The 16,681-nt window shown below is 43.1% G+C and overlaps 1 protein-coding gene across 4 annotated transcripts in view; it reads left to right on the top strand.

Moving 5' to 3' along the window:
- Positions 1-16,681, top strand: part of hdgfl2 (HDGF like 2) — a 66,301-nt gene that overhangs the window by 28,352 nt on the left and 21,268 nt on the right. For 3 of the 4 annotated variants that reach the window (XM_078423558.1, XM_078423557.1, XM_078423555.1), the window contains exons 7-9: positions 3,438-3,588; positions 6,774-6,852; positions 13,033-13,327. In XM_078423558.1, coding sequence (XP_078279684.1) covers positions 3,438-3,588; positions 6,774-6,852; positions 13,033-13,327 — 525 coding nt within the window. The remainder of the gene's footprint in view (positions 1-3,437; positions 3,589-6,773; positions 6,853-13,032; positions 13,328-16,681) is intronic. The other variant, XM_078423556.1, reaches the window with a different exon arrangement.

The raw sequence follows: 16,681 nt of genomic DNA, 5'->3' as shown, positions 1-16,681 counted from the left end.
GGAAGACGGTAGAACAGCAATGGCAGGTATTCCTGGGAATAATGCAGAGGTTGCAGGATCAATTTATTCCAAAGAGGTGGAAAGACTCTAAGGGGCTAAGAGACAACTACCTGTGCTGACAAGGAAGTCGACATAATAAGACTTAAGGAGAGGAAGTAGACAAGCAAAGAAGATGGAAGACAGAGGATTGGGACTCTTTAAAGAGCAACAAAAGTGTAACTAAGGCATTACGATACGAAAAGAGACATAGCTATAACTAAAGGCAAGTACTAGCAAATATTATAAAGGTACGGATCTAGCCAAAAATAGTTAGCATTAGTTCCGTGAAGAGGAAAAAAATACAATAAGAACAAATACTTGTCAGCACCGGCCCTTACCCCCCCCGTAACTTTGATCTGCTCCCACTTTACCGTCATTCTCCATACTTACACCTATTTTCCTTTAATTTATCTTTTTCACTGAGGAAGATACACACAATCTCCCAAATGTTCTAGGGGCTGGAGAACCTAGGGTGATGGAGGAACTGAAGGAAATCCACATTAGGCAGGAAATGGTTTTGGGTAGACTGATGGGACTGAAGGCTGATAAATCCCCAGGGCCTGATGGTCTGCATCCCAGAGTACTTAAGGAGGTGGCTCTAGAAATAGTGGAAGCATTGGAGATCATTTTTCAATGTTCTATAGATTCAGGATCAGTTCCTGTGGATTGGAGAATAGCAAATGTTATCCCACTTTTTAAGAAAGGAGGGAGAGAGAAAACGGGTAATTATAGACCAGTTAGTCTGACATCAGTGGTGGGGAAAATGCTGGAGTCAATTATAAAAGACAAAATTGCTGAGCATTTGGATAGCAGTAACGGGATCGTTCCGAGTCAGCATGGATTTACGAAGGGGAAATCATGCTTGACAAATCTACTGGAATTTTTTGAGGATGTAACTAGGAAAATTGACAAGGGAGAGTCAGTGGATGTGGTGTACCTCGACTTTCAGAAAGCCTTCGACAAGGTCCCACATAGGAGATTAGTGGGCAAAATTAGGGCACATGGTATTGGGGGTAGGGTACTGACATGGATAGAAAATTGGTTAACAGACAGAAAGCAAAGAGTGGGGATAAATGGGTCCCTTTCGGAATGGCAGGCAGTGACCAGTGGGGTACCGCAAGGTTCGGTGCTGGGACCCCAGCTATTTACGATATACATTAATGACTTAGACGAAGGGATTAAAAGTACCATTAGCAAATTTGCAGATGATACTAAGTTGGGGGGTAGTGTGAATTGTGAGGAAGATGCAATAAGGCTGCAGGGTGACCTGGACAGGTTGTGTGAGTGGGCGGATACATGGCAGATGCAGTTTAATGTAGATAAGTGTGAGGTTATTCACTTTGGAAGTAAGAATAGAAAGGCAGATTATTATCTGAATGGTGTCAAGTTAGGAGGAGGGGGGGTTCAACGAGATCTGGGTGTCCTAGTGCATCAGTCAATGAAAGGAAGCATGCAGGTTCAGCAGGCAGTGAAGAAAGCCAATGGAATGTTGGCCTTCGTAACAAGAGGAGTTGAGTATAGGAGCAAAGAGGTCCTTCTACAGTTGTACCGGGCCCTGGTGAGACCGCACCTGGAGTACTGTGTGCAGTTTTGGTCTCCAAATTTGAGGAAGGATATTCTTGCTATGGAGGGCGTGCAGCGTAGGTTCACTAGATTAATTCCCGGAATGGCGGGACTGTCGTATGTTGAAAGGCTGGAGCGATTGGGCTTGTATACACTGGAATTTAGAAGGATGAGGGGGGATCTTATTGAAACATATAAGATAATTAGGGGATTGGACACATTAGAGGCAGATAACATGTTCCCAATGTTGGGGGAGTCCAGATCAAGGGGCCACAGTTTGAGAATAAGGGGTAGGCCATTTAGAACGGAGATGAGGAAGAACTTTTTCAGTCAGAGGGTGGTGAAGGTGTGGAATTCTCTGCCTCAGAAGGCAGTGGAGGCCAGTTCGTTGGATGCTTTCAAGAGAGAGCTGGATAGAGCTCTTAAGGATAGCGGAGTGAGGGGGTATGGGGAGAAGGCAGGAACGGGGTACTGATTGATAGTGATCAGCCATGATCGCATTGAATGGCGGTGCTGGCACGAAGGGCTGAATGGCCTACTCCTGCACCTATTGTCTATTGTCTATTGTCTAAAATTTATGTCTTTAGCTCTTTTTGTGTAAAACTTTCAACTGTAAGTTGCATCTTTTTTGCTTGCAGTTTATTCAATTTTTATATAACTTAGAACTTTTGAATGAGGAAAATCAACTGACTACTACTATAGCTCCAACCATCAATATGATAACCCTCCAATTCATTCATGCAGTTGAGTCCGCATCACAGAGGATATGACGTGGGCAACACACATTGCCGCACTGGTGGGGAAGGCTAAGCAGCGCCTTTACCACCTTAGACAATTGAGGAAATTCAGAGTGTCTCTGAGGATTCTTCATTGCTTTTACTCTGGGGCTGTAGAGAGCATCCTGTCCGGCAGCATTACAGTCTGGTTTGGGAACAGCTCTGCCCAGGACAGGATGGCCCTGCAGAGAGTAGTGCGTTCGGCAGAACGCACCATGGGAACTACACTCGCCCCCCTGCAGGACCTATACATCAGGAGGTGCAGATCCAGAGCAAGCAAGATCATGAGGGACCCCTGCCACCCCAGTAACGGACTGTTCCAGATGCTACGATCAGGCAAACGCCTCCGCTGTCACGCTGCGAAAACGGAGAGGATGAGACGGAGCTTCTTCCCACAGGCCATCAGGACTGTCAACTTTTATAACCCCAGAGACTAAATTTTTGTCGACACTAATAGTAACTTATTACTTTATTTATATGCTGTAACTGTAATTATTTTTTGTGCACAACCCGCAGGCATTGCCACTTTCATTTCACTGCACATTGTGTATGTGTATGTGACAAATAAATTTGACTTGACTTAACTTGACTTGACTTGAGAAGTGTGCAACACTGGTGTCAAAATCTTTACTTTTGCCATTCTGCAAATTTATCTTGTCCATTACCCTTGCTTTGTTATCGTGACTTATCCAATGCCTTTTCCAACCAGCCATCCTGATCTTGTCTACGTTAACCCTATTTTTCATAATTCTATGCTTGTTTCCTGTACCCCTTTAAATCGTTTCTAACTTTATGGCAATGCCCACTACAGTGAACAAATTCAAATGTATCCACATCCTTGCTCCAAGCTGGCTCTTTAATGGCCTTATTGGAGCTAGTGCATTAACTCGTCAAATATCGTGCCACTATACCTTTAAGGATCTCTGAAGATCTCTTGGGTTTTTTATTAGTTGAAGTCAATGTCAGTTATTTTTGAGTGATTTGCAGAAGTTCCTGATTTTTTTCAAAAAATTGATTAGTTGGCTAAGTATTCATGATTCTCTTTTTGAAACTTTCTAGAAATATGATTCTGAAGAGGAACAGGAAAATAATGAGGATGAAGTAGAAGAGAAGAAGCACATAGAAGTGAAGGAAGATGATGATGAAGACTACAAGAGAGAATCTGATTCTGAAGACTCCATAAAGAAACATGCCAGAGGCAGAAAACCAGGTACTGTGGTGAAGGCTAATACTAGTCGTTACTTCTGCATCTTAGCATTGACTAGGTGTGCCAATTATCAGTGCTTTAGTTTTGCTTAATGGTTAAACAATTGGCTGCAGTTTGATGAAAATTGTCAGCAATTTTATTTGAAACGCCCCACATTGTTTTTAAATTGTTGAGTATGCTGTACAGATGAGCATCACATTATGGGGGTGGGGTTGCATGCCTAGATCGGGCTGTACTGAGGTTTTTCGTAACACAAAACCACATCATCTGCACATGTTCAAGAAAAAAGTTGATTTAAAAAAAAAAATCATGTTGATTTTGAGTAGTGATTTGTGACTTCTGTAAGTGTAAATTTTTATAGCCCGAAGGGCCTACGCACAGGAGGTACCTGTATTGTTTTTTAGTTTAAAACGTTATTATTTGATTAATTTCAAATAGAATACAAGTGTACAAAATCATGAAAGGAATAGATCAGATAAAAGCAGTGTCTTTTGCCCAGAGTAGGGGAATTGAGAACCAGGGGACATAGGTTTAAGGTGAGGGGGGAAAGATTTAATGGGAACCTGAGGGATAACTTTTTGGTGGGTATATGGAACGAGACCTCTCACCTCCGGACCCTCCACTGGGCGTGACCTTTCGCCTCCGGACCCACCACTGGGCGTGACCTCTCACCTCCGGACCCTCCACTGGGCGTGACCGCTCACCTCCGGACCCTAAATTGGGCGTGACCTCTCACCTCCGGACCCCCCATCGGGCGTGACCTCTCACATCCGGTCCGTCCACCAGGCATGACCACTCACCTCCGGACCCTCCACTGGGCATGACCTCTCGCCTCCGGTCCCTCCACCAGGCATGACCTCTCACGGCCGTCCAGGGCTGACCCCAGCCCAGGGAATAGGCTCACGAGGTCCAAGTGCTGCCACCTCGTAGGGAAACTGGGTAAGCGCTACGGACTGCAAGTCAGGCTAATGCAACGGGGATTTGTGACCCCCCCCCCCTTACCTACCATCCAAGCTTATCACCAAACACGCAGGACTTTGTGTCAGCGCTCATCTCTGCAACTGAATTCTCTACTTTCTGACCAACAGACCCCAATCAGTGAGGATAGGGGACAAATCGTCCTCTATGATAATCCGAGGGGGCTCCACAAGGATGTGTTCTCGGCCCTTCTTTACTCCTTGTACATCCACGACTGTGCAGCCATGTGCAAATCCAATTCAATTTTCAAATTCATAGACGATGCCACCATTATGGACCGGATATCAAATAATGATGAGACAGTATAGTAAAGAGATCGAGAACCTTGTGTCTTGGTGTCAAGACAATAACCTTTCTCTCGCTGTCAGCAAGTCAACGGAGATAATGATCGACTTCAGGAAGCGAAGTGGTACACATACCCCAGTTTGCATTGATGGTACCGAAGTGGATGGTTGAAAACTTCAAATTTCTAGGAGTCAATATCACCAACAACTTCTTGTGTACCACCCTGATTGAATCAACGACTAAGAAAGCACACCAACGCCTCTACTTCCTTAGAAGGCTTAAGCATGTTCCCTACAATATTCAGCAACTTCTACAGGTGCACCATAGAAAACATTTTATCAGGATGCATCACAGTTTGGTTTGGGAACAGCTCCATCCAAGACCGTAAGAAATTGCAGTGAATTGTGGATGCAGCCCAGACTATCACACAAACCAACCCCCCTTCCTTTGACTTGATTTACAACGATCAGCCAAAACATTATGACCTAATGAACCAAAACATTATGACCACGTGCCTAATATGCTGTTGGTCCTCCGTGTGGAGCGCCATACGCAGCAGGGTGCGGTGTATTGTGACACATTCCTCCCGTGACCACCATTAAACGTTTCTGTGACTTGTGCCACAGTAGACCTTCTGTCGGTTCGGACCTGACGGGATAGCCTTCGTTGCCCTCGCGCATCGATGAGTCTTGGGCGCCCAACACCCTGTTTGTGGTTTGTCCCTCCTCGGACCACTGTTGGTAGGTACCACTGCTGAACGGGAGCACCCCACAAGCCTTGCTGTTTCAGAGATGCTCTGACCCAGTCGTCTGGCCAGAACAATTTGGCCCTTGTCAAAGTCGCTCAGGTCTTTACTCCTGCCCATTTCTCCTGCATCCAACACATCAACTTCAAGAACTGACTGTTCACTTGCTGCCTAATATATCCCACCCCTTCACAGGTGCCATTGTAACAAGATAATCAATGTTATTCACTTTGCCTGTCAATTGTCATAACGTTTTGGCTGATCGGTGTATATCTCGCGCTGCCTCGGCAAGGCCAGCAGCATAATCAAGGATGAGTCGCACCCTGGCCACTCCCTCTTCTCCCCTCTCATCAGGCAAAAGGTATAGAAGTATGAAAATGCACACCTCCAGATTCAGGGACAGTTTCTTCCCAGCTGTTATCAGGCATCTGAATCATTCTACCACAATTAGAGAGTAGTGCTGAACTTTTATCTACCTCTTTGGTGACCCTTGGACTATCCCTGATCGGACTTTGCTGGCTTCAACTTGCACTAAACATTATTCCATTCCCATGTATCGTCTATATGCTGTAAATGGCTCAGTTGTAATCAAGTATTGTCTTTCTGCTGACTGGTTAGCATGCAACAAAAGCTTTATACTTACACATGACAATAAACTAAACTGAAACTGAAACAGAGATGCTGCCTGACCCGCTGAGTTACTCCAGCATTTTGTGTCTAGCATCTCTGGAGTTTACGAATAGGTGACTTTGGGATGGGATGCTCCTTCAGATCATAATTAATCTAGCTGTGAGCTTTCCCATCAGTCCTTTTACAGGGTGGTTTGTTCATTCCCACCTGTATGACTGCATTAATTTGCACAATTTTCTGCCACATAAGTGACCTGATCATTTGGATTTGACGGACAATTTTATCAGTGCCCAAATCAGGGATCTTCAAAGGCAAAATTTCCAATTTGTACATATTACCAGGGAGAATGAGTAATTTGTTGATGGCAGCAAGTTCTGGCGCGTTAAATTAATTTCTTTTGAGTTCTCTCACAAATATTAAAATCTGTATTCTATTTTAAAGATTCCTTATGTTGTTAGTATAACAGGTGAAATTGTATTGTTTAATCTAGTGAACCACATATGCACGTCGAATTAATCCAGTTTTGAGATATCCTTATCCTTCTCTTCAGCAGCTCGAAAGAAAACTCCTAAACCACGAGGCAGGAAGCCAAAAATTGAGAGGTTACCTTCAGTTTCTAGCAGCCTCAGGTTAGTCAAATGGCTGAGAACATTTCATTTTGCACATAGACAAGTGTGAATTTCTAAAATATTTAGTAATTCATACTAGCTTAGATGAAAAATGAATTGACAATATGACCTATAATAAGGTGTCTATATATTATGGAATAACATTTTATATATTATAAAAGTTTAACTACCCTGTCGACCTTGTTTAGCCGTATTAAAGATGCTGTTTCTGTATGGAAGTCATTCATAACATGTTAGATGAACTAATACCACAAATAAAGATTAATGGGTTTGATCTAAATGCACCAGAGATGCAGTTGCATTTTAACCAAAGTTGGTTGTTAAATATTCCAAGGAATTGAATGATTAGAAGAGAAGAGTATGGCTTATCAGAGTAATAAGCACTAATGTTGGTCTAGAATTAGGATCAGTAAGAGATAATCAGGGTTAAAAAGAACACTGGTGCGAATACTCGATGCAGCAGCAACAGTGTTAGAAAGAACAATAATCAAGAATTAAGAACTTGGAGCAAAGGTAATGCAAATACCCTGGGAGATTTTAATATTCATATAAAATGAGCAAAGTAAATTTACAAATGTAGATTGGAGGATGAGTGAATAGAATATACACCGATGAGCCAAAACATCATGACCACTGACAGGTGAAGTGAAGAGCATTGATTATCTTGTTAATGGCACCTTTCAAGGGGTGGGATATATTAGGCAGCAAGTGAACAGGCAGTTCTTGAAGTTGATGTGTTGGATGCAGGAGAAATGGGCAGGAGTAAAGACCTGAGTGACTTTGACAAATTGTTCTGGCCAGACGACTGGGTCAGAGCATCTCTGAAACGACAAGGCTTGTGGGGTGCTCCTGGTCAGCAGTGGTGAGTACCTACCGACAGTGGTCCAAGGAGGGACAAACCACAAACCGGCGACAGGGTGTTGGGCGCCCAAGGCTCATCGATGCACGAGGGCAACGAAGGCTATCCCGTCTGGTCCGAACCGACAGAAGGTCTACTGTGGCACAAGTCACAGAAAATTTTAATGGTGGTCACATGAGGAATATGTCACAATACACAGTGCATCGCACCCTGCTGCGTACGGGGCTGCGTAGCCCATGATGACATGATATTTTGGCTCATTAGTGTATTCAGGACAGTTTCCTGGACCATAACTTCATGGAATCAATTTGGGTATCTTAATTCTTGTGTAAAGGAGCTGAGTTAAAGATTGTGCAAAGAGATCTTCTACTTGTAGGTATGTGAGCAATGGTATGTGAGATATATTTATTCAAAAAAATATTACATCAGATGTAAACTGTAATCCTGGACTAATTACCAAGAGCGTTGAAAAGGCTACGGTAGAGTGGAAAACGAGGTGTAAAGGTTTGCATGGAGATAAATAACAGTAAGTGAATGTATATATCATTAAGAAATACGAGCTCCATGGGAAAAGTGATCCCACATAACTTTTAGGTCAAGACCCAAAAGAAGATAAAGGAGGTAGGGTATAATGCGGATAAATTTGAGGTTATCCACTTTAGAGGCAAGAACAGGAAGGTAGATTATTATCTGAATTATGTCAGATTAGGAAAAGGGAAGGTGCAACATGACCTGGAGGTGCTTGTACATCAGTCACTGAAAGTAAGTATGCAGGTACAGTAGGCAATGAAGAAAGCTAATGGCATGTTGGCCTTGATTGCGAGAAGATTTGAGTTTAGGAGCAAGGAGATCCTACTGCGGTTGTACAGGGCCCTGGTAAGACCGCACCTGGAGTATTGTGTGCGATGTTGGTCTCCTAATTTGAGGCAGGACGTTATTGCTATTGAGGGAGTGCAGAATAGGTTCACCTGGTTAATTCCCGGGATGGCGGGACTGACATATGATGAAAGAACAGGTCGACTGGGCTTCTATTCACTGGAATTTAGAAGGATGAAAGGAGATCTCAAAGAAACATATAAAATTCTTAAAGGATTGGACAGGCTAGATGCAGGAAATATGTTCCCGATGTTGGGGGAGTCCAGAACCAGGGGTCACATTTTAAGAATAAGGGGTAGGCCATTTAGATAATAGACAATAGACAATAGTTGCAGGAGTAGGCCATTCAGCCCTTCGAGCCAGCACCGCCATTCAATGCGATCATGGCTGATCACTCTCAATCAGTACCCCGTTCCTGCCTTCTCCCCATACCCCCTCACTCCGCTATCCTTAAGAGCTCTATCCAGCTCTCTCTTGAAAGCATCCAACGAACTGGCCTCCACTGCCTTCTGAGGCAGAGAATTCCACACCTTCACCACTCTCTGACTGAAAAAGTTCTTCCTCATCTCCGTTCTAAATGGCCTACCCCTTATTCTTAAACTGTGGCCCCTTGTTCTGGACTCCCCCAACATTGGGAACATGTTTCCTGCCTCTAATGTGTCCAATCCCCTAATTATCTTATATGTTTCAATAAGATCCCCCCTCATCCTTCTAAATTCCAGTGTATACAAGCCCAATCGCTCCAGCCTTTCAACATACGACAGTCCCGCCATTCCGGGAATTAACCTAGTGAACCTACGCTGCACGCCCTCCATAGCAAGAATATCCTTCCTCAAATTTGGAGACCAAAACTGCACACGGTACTCCAGGTGCGGTCTCACCAGGGCCCGGTACAACTGTAGAAGGACCTCTTTGCTCCTATACTCAACTCCTCTTGTTATGAAGGCCAACATTCCATTGGCTTTCTTCACTGCCTGCTGTACTTTTAGGACTGAGATGAGGAAAAACTTTTTCACCCAGAGAGTTGTGAATCTGTGGAATTCTCTACCACAGAAGGCAGCGGAGGCCAATTCACTGGATGTTTTCAAGAGAGCTTAGTACGGAATCGAGGGATATGGGGAAAAAGCAGGAACGGGGTACTGATTTGAGATGATCAGCCATGATTATATTGAATGGCGGTGCCAAATGGCCTATTCTTGCACCTATTTTTCTATGTTTCTCTGACAGTAAACATCTGAAATATACATAAAGAACGGTAAGAGCATATACAACTGTTTGAAAAGTAAGGTAGTAAAAATAAGTGGTCTTCCTGATGATGTCAGAAGAAATTATAATGAGGAAATAAATAAATAACTAAAGCAAAATACAAAATAAATGTGCCAGAAGTTGTGGGGATCTAAGAGTCTAATATCAGAAAGAATATCTTAAAAATAACTAATGTAATTGGAAAAAGAAATTGCTGGAAAAATTATAGGACTGATAAATTGCCTAGAGATATTTAACCTCTCCTTGGCAAAGTCTGTGGTCCCTGCAAGCTTCAAAAGATCCATTATTGGACCGGTGCCAAAGAATGCCTCTCCAGCTTGTTTAAATGACTACCGACCGGTGGCCCTCAGCTCGGTTGTCATGAAATGCTTCGAGAGACTAATCAAGAAGTACATCTGTGCCCTCCTTCCTCGCAACATGGACCCACTACAGTTTGCATACCGTCCGAACAGGTCCACGGATGATGCGGTCTCCCAGGTTCTGCACACCGCTCTCTCTCATAGAAACATAGAAAATAGGTGCAGGAGTAGGCCATTCGGCCCTTCGAGCCTGCACCGCCATTCAATATGATCATGGCTGATCATCCAACTCAGTATCCCGTACCTGCCTTCTCTCCATACCCCCTGATCCCTTTAGCCACAAGGGCCACATCTAACTCCCTCTTAAATATAGCCAATGAACTGGCCTCAACTACCTTCTGTGGCAGAGAATTCCACAGATTCACCACTCTCTGTGTGAAAAAAAACTTTCTCATCTCGGTCCTAAAAGACTTCCCCCTTATCCTTAAACTGTGACCCCTTGTTCTGGACTTCCCCAACATCGGGAACAATCTTCCTGCATCTAGCCTGTCCAACCCCTTAAGAATTTTGTAAGTTTCTATAAGATCCCCCCTCAATCTTCTAAATTCCAGCGAGTACAAGCCGAGTCTATCCAGTCTTTCTTCATATGAAAGTCCTGCCATCCCAGCTCATCTGGACAGCTGGGGGGCTATGTGGATGCTGTTCATTGACCTTAGTTCAACTTTCAACACAATAGTCCCCAGCAGACTGGCTGAGAAGCTGCTGGAACTGGGGCTTAGCACCCCTCTGTGTGCCTGGGTCCTGGACTTTCTCACGGCCAGGCCCCAAGTGGTCAGGATGGGAGAACACACATCTAACCCCCTCACCCTGAACATAGGATCCCCCCAGGGTTGCGTCCTTAGCCCCCTACTGTACTCCCTGTACACACATGACTGTGTGGCCAGGTTCAGCTCAAACTCCATCATCAAGTTTGCTGATCAAGTTTGTGGTGGTGGGCCGGATCTCCGACAACGATGAGAAGGCCTACCGGGAGGAGGTGGCTGATCTGGCACTCTGGTGTCAGGACAATAGCCTCCTCTTGAATGTCAAAAAAACTAAGGAGCTGATTGTGGACTTTAGAAGGGCTCAACATCCAAGGACATACACGCACGCCACTGGAGATAAATGGGTCTACTGTGGATAGGGTGAGCAGTTTTAAATACTTGGGAGTCCACATCAGAGGATCTGACATGGGCAACGCACATTGCCGCACTGGTGGGTAAGGCAAAGCAGCGCCTTTACCACCTTAGACAGCTGAGGAAATTCAGAGTGTCTCTGAAGATCCTTCATTGCTTCTACTCTGGGGCTGTAGAGAGCATCCTGCTGGCAACATTACAGTCTGGTTTGGGAACAGCTCTGCCCAGGACAGGAAGGCCCTGCATAGAGTAGTCGGCAGAACGCACCATGGGAACTACACTCGCCCCCCCCTGCAGGACCTATACATCAGGTGGTATAGATCGAGAGCAAGCAAGATTATGAGGGACCCCTGCCACCCCAACAATGGACTGTTCCAGATGCTACGGTCAGGCAAGCGCCTCCGCTGTCACGCTGTGAAAACGGAGAGGATCACAATCAGCAGGCATTGCCACTTTCATTTCACTGCACATTGTGTATGTGACAAATAAACTTGACTTGACTTGAGTGCAGCACAGAGTGGGCCTTTCGACCCACAATTGGTGCATTCTTGGTTGCTCTTCACAGATTTCCCCGATTCAGGAACAGTTGCAGAAAATGGAAATGTTGCAAATCAAGAAAGCAAAAAGAGTAAACAAAAACGAGGAGATGTAGACTGGTTAAACTGTTCTCTATTATTAGGAAAATGTTGATTCTGTCTTGAGGATAAGATATTGGAATATATATAAATATATATATATATATATATATATATACACAACATGATTTTATGGAAGAGGAATTGTGTTTGAAAATTCTGATAATTTTTGAGGAGGAACCAGTACATTTGAATTTCCAAAAGACCCTTGATATCATGTAAAATGTTGTTAAATGAAATAACAACTCGCAGACAGAACAGTAGAAATAAGCAGGTGGTACAAGAATTAGTACCTGTCAGGCATTTATTTGCGGTCTATGTTGAATTAAAAAGGACATGTTGTAATGTAGTTTCCTGACAATACAAGGCTAGGTGAGTGTGTGAAGTATGAGGAAGATAGTCTTAGTCAGGTTACATATGGGCAAGAAAGAGCCAGATGGATTATAATATGAATGAATGCAAAATTCCATCCTTTGGTAAGAGGATGGAAAAAAAAGATATTTTTAAATGCTGAGAAGTTAATAAATTGATCTTGTGTTCTGGATCATGAAGATACAATAAGAAATTTGGGAAGTAAATGCTCTACTCTAATGTGGCCATGCTAAAACTACAAAGGGCGTGTGGTTTGGTTTCCTTGCACAAGGAAGATTCTGTTTGCCTTGGAGGCAGTATGATTCATTATCACCTCCCTGGATCTTTCCACAGTTTTTCCTACATCCATATTGGAGAGTCATTTAGCCCAATGCATCTGATCTTTTGACATCTATATACTAAAACTCTCGTTTGTTAACTTGTTTGTGACTGAACTTCACCCAAAACGGTACATGATATCGTGACAATTTTAGGCCCACTTTACTCACCATTGTCACTTTAGTGATAATGTCAGTAGTTTCATTGAAATCGCTGTTATATTTTTTAAGTTATTCACATTTTAAAGTTTAAAAGGAGAGAGGGAGGGGGGGGGGAGGGGGGAGGACAGGGTGCTGCACCAATGCAAGAGAGGTTTGGGTCCAACGGGTCCACTTGGTCTAATCTATAAACCTATGTGCACCCTTATTGTTTAATTTTAGCAGTGACAGCGATGCTGAAGATAAAATCAGCGACTGGAAAAAAAGAGATGAAGAACGAAAGAGAGAGATAGAAGAAAGGAGAAAGAAACAACAGGAGGAAGAGCTGAGGAAATTAAGAGAGAAGGAAAGGGAGGAGGAAGAAGAAGACAAGCGGAAACGGAAAGAAGAAAAAGAAAGAGAAGATGATCGGGATAAATTCATTGATGAAGTAGAAAAAGAACCAGTAAAAAAGGTCAAGAAAGTTCGAGCTAAGTCGAAATACTCTTCCGATTCAGACTCTGCAGTGGAAAAGGAGGTGATTAAAAAATATATTTATTTACATTTGGTTTCGGAGATTTTAATTGTGTTTAGATCTGAACTCATTTTAGTCACAGTTTCAGTGGTCATTAGTTGTTTATGATGAGTGCATACTACTGTTACAACCTGGATCATTCTTTTAAGTCCTTGCAGATTATTTAATACGTAATCATAATAAAACAACAAATTTGTGAGTAATACAAGTAGTGCTTATTAAAATTTAGTGGCCTTTTATATCTTTCCTTTGGTTATAAATTTTTCATGTTATTTCTAGACTTGAATATTATTACTGTAACAATACAGAAACCAGACTGGTAATTTTTTTAAAGGCACAAGGGTGCAGCAACTAAGGGCAGCATGATGGTGCTGCGGTAGAGTGGCTGCCTTAAGGCTTCAGAGACCCAGCTTCAATCCTGACTACGGGTGCTGTTTGTACAGAGTTTGTACATTCTCCTTGTGACGGAGTGGGTTTTCTCCGAATACTCTTGTTTCCTCCCATACTCCAAAGATGTTCAGGTTTGTAGGTTAATTGACTTTGATAAAATTGTAAATTGTCCATAGTGTGCAGATTAGTGCTAGGATAGTATGGGGTGATCGCTGGTTGGCATCGACTTGGTGGGCCGAAGGGCATGTTTCTGAGCTGCAAAGTAAAACTAATATAATTTTTTTAATTATTTTTTATTACCAGTATGTAATTTGCAAGGTCAGCATTTATTGCCCTTCCATAGTGCTCAATGTGGTGGTGGGGAGCTCCCTTCTGATGAAGGTACTCTTACAGTGATGTTGCGGAGGGAGTTCCTGGATATAGACATGGCAATACAGAACCAGAGATTTTATTTCCAGTTCACTTGGTGGGGGTCCTGGAGGTCGTTGTGTTCCACCTGATACAACTTTTCATTTATTGCCCTTGTCCTTCATGGTGGTAGAGATTGTGTGTTTCGGGGCTACTGTAGGAGTAGCTTGGAGTAACTGCAATACTTGTAAGAGATGGTACACACTGCAGACTCTGAGCTGGTGGTGAAGGGAATGGTTGTTTGGGGTAGTTGGTGGGTTGTCAATCAAGTAGGTGCTTCGTCTTGAATGGTATCTTGAGAGTTGTTGGTACTGCACACATTCTGGCAAGTGGATTGCACAGTACCACACTTTGGACTGGCTTTGTAGACGATGGAAAAATGGAAAGGCCTTGATTTAGTGGGAGGGGGGTGGGGGGGCTAGAGCAGGATTAGACATCTCCATACAATTGTATTTGCAATGTTATGTGGCTAGTCTAGTTCACTTTTAGTTGAATGTAACCAATAAAATGTTAATGTTGAGACCTGGCCATAACAATACCACTGAACATGAAAGTAGATGGTAAGACTCTCACATCGGAGGTGGTCATGATTGGGCTTTTTTGTGGTACAAATATTATTTGCCACATTTGTCCACAGTTAAATGTTGTCAACGGTCATGTTGAATGCAGATCTGGATAGCTTCATTTGCTTAGGAATTATGCAATTATCTGTTAACATCTTTGTGATGGGAAAAAAAAGTTTATTGATGAAGCAACTGAAGATGGTGGAGTCCAGGAATCTGCCTTGAGAAAAGTTTCAAAGAGGTTCTAGTATTAGGGCGATTAACCTCTATCAATCATAGATGGATTTTCATTGACCTGATTTACTAGGGCACCTTGATGCCGCTTGGTCAAATGCTGCCTTGATATCAAAGGCAGTCACTCTTGCTTCATATTTGCACTTCGCTATTTGGGCTATATTTGGACCAAGGCTTGAAAAGGTCTAGGGAAGACTGATCCTGGAAAACCTCTAAATGGCATCAGTGAGTTGATTTTTTATGAGTAAATGCAGCTGGAAAGCACTGTTGGTGATAGTTTCTACAGCTTCGTTGATTATTAAAAGTAGATTGATTTGGGTGGTAATGAGCTTGATTATTCAAGATTCAAGAGATTCAAGATTCAAGATAGCTTTATTTGTCATCCAATATTGGACGAAATTCAGTCCAATATCCTGCTTTATAAGCAAGTTTGTAATATAATTTCATACTTGGGCAATTTTCCACATAGTTGGGTGGATGCAAATGTTGTATTGGAACAGGTTGGCTAGCAGAGCAGTTAGCAGGTATTACAACTGAGATAGACAATAGGTGCAGGAGTAGGCCATTTGGCCCTTCGAGCTTCAATGTGATCATGGCTGATCATTCTCAATCAGTACCCCGTTCCTGCCTTCTCCCCATACGCCCTGACTCCGCTATCCTCAAGAGCTCTATCTAGCTCTCTCTTGAATGCATTCAGAGAATTGGCCTCCACTGCCTTCTGAGGCAGAGAATTCCACAGATTCACAACTCTCTGACTGAAAAAGTTTTTCCTCATTTCCGTTCTAAATGGCCTACCCCTTATTCTTAAACTGTGGCCCATGGTTCTGGACTCCCCCAACATTGGGAACATGTTTCCTGCCTCTAACGTGTCCAACCCCTTAATAATCTTATACGTTTCGATAAGATCCCCTCTCATCCTTCTAAATTCCAGTGTATACAAGCCTAGTCGCTCCAGTCTTTCAACATACGGCAGTCCCGCCATTCTGGGAATTGACCTAGTAAACCTATGCTGCACGCCCTCAATAGCAAGAATATCCTTCCTCAAATTTGGAGACCAAAACTGCACACAGTACTCCAGGTGCGGTCTCACTAGGGCCCTGTCAACTGCAGAAGGACCTCTTTGCTCCTATACTCAACTCCTCGTGTTATGAAGGCCAACATTCCATTGGCTTTCTTCACTGCCTGCTGTACCTGCAAGTTTACTTTCAGTGACTGATGCACTAGGACACCCAGATCTCGTTGTACGCCCCCTTTTCCTAACTTGATGTTGTCTGGTCCTGTACCATTTGTAACGTTCAGTGCTGTGTTCTGACAGCTGATGAGACAATTACAAGATTGGAAGATCATTTCAAAATTAAGAAATGAGAATCATAATCGATTCTAGTATATTTAAGAAATGTATGGGTTGATGACATTTAAATTATTCAAAACTAGGATGTCATAGATCTAAGATGGTCATTAATAAATCCCGAAAGCACTGGAAAGAAACCACACTGAGGGCAATTATAACACGGAACTTTGTACTGTACTGTATGAACGGTATACTCTATTTCATTTTCTGTTTTATTTCTAATTTCCAGTGTTTGCATTGTTATAGTTTGATTAAATTTCAAATGTATGTGGCATTGTGTAACGCACATTGCCGCACTGGTGGGTAAGGCACAAGGAATCTATCCCCACACACTTTGGTTGAGTCGGCATGGTTTGGGCTGGGTTTTATTGGAGAGGAGGTTTTACAATTTTTCTATCAGACTGTATGTGG

Source organism: Rhinoraja longicauda, chromosome 28 (genome assembly GCF_053455715.1).
Source record: "Rhinoraja longicauda isolate Sanriku21f chromosome 28, sRhiLon1.1, whole genome shotgun sequence".
Classification (NCBI taxonomy): domain Eukaryota; kingdom Metazoa; phylum Chordata; class Chondrichthyes; order Rajiformes; family Arhynchobatidae; genus Rhinoraja; species Rhinoraja longicauda.
The sequence above is the reverse complement of the archived record's forward strand: the minus strand, read 5'-3'. Positions and strand labels throughout refer to the sequence as shown.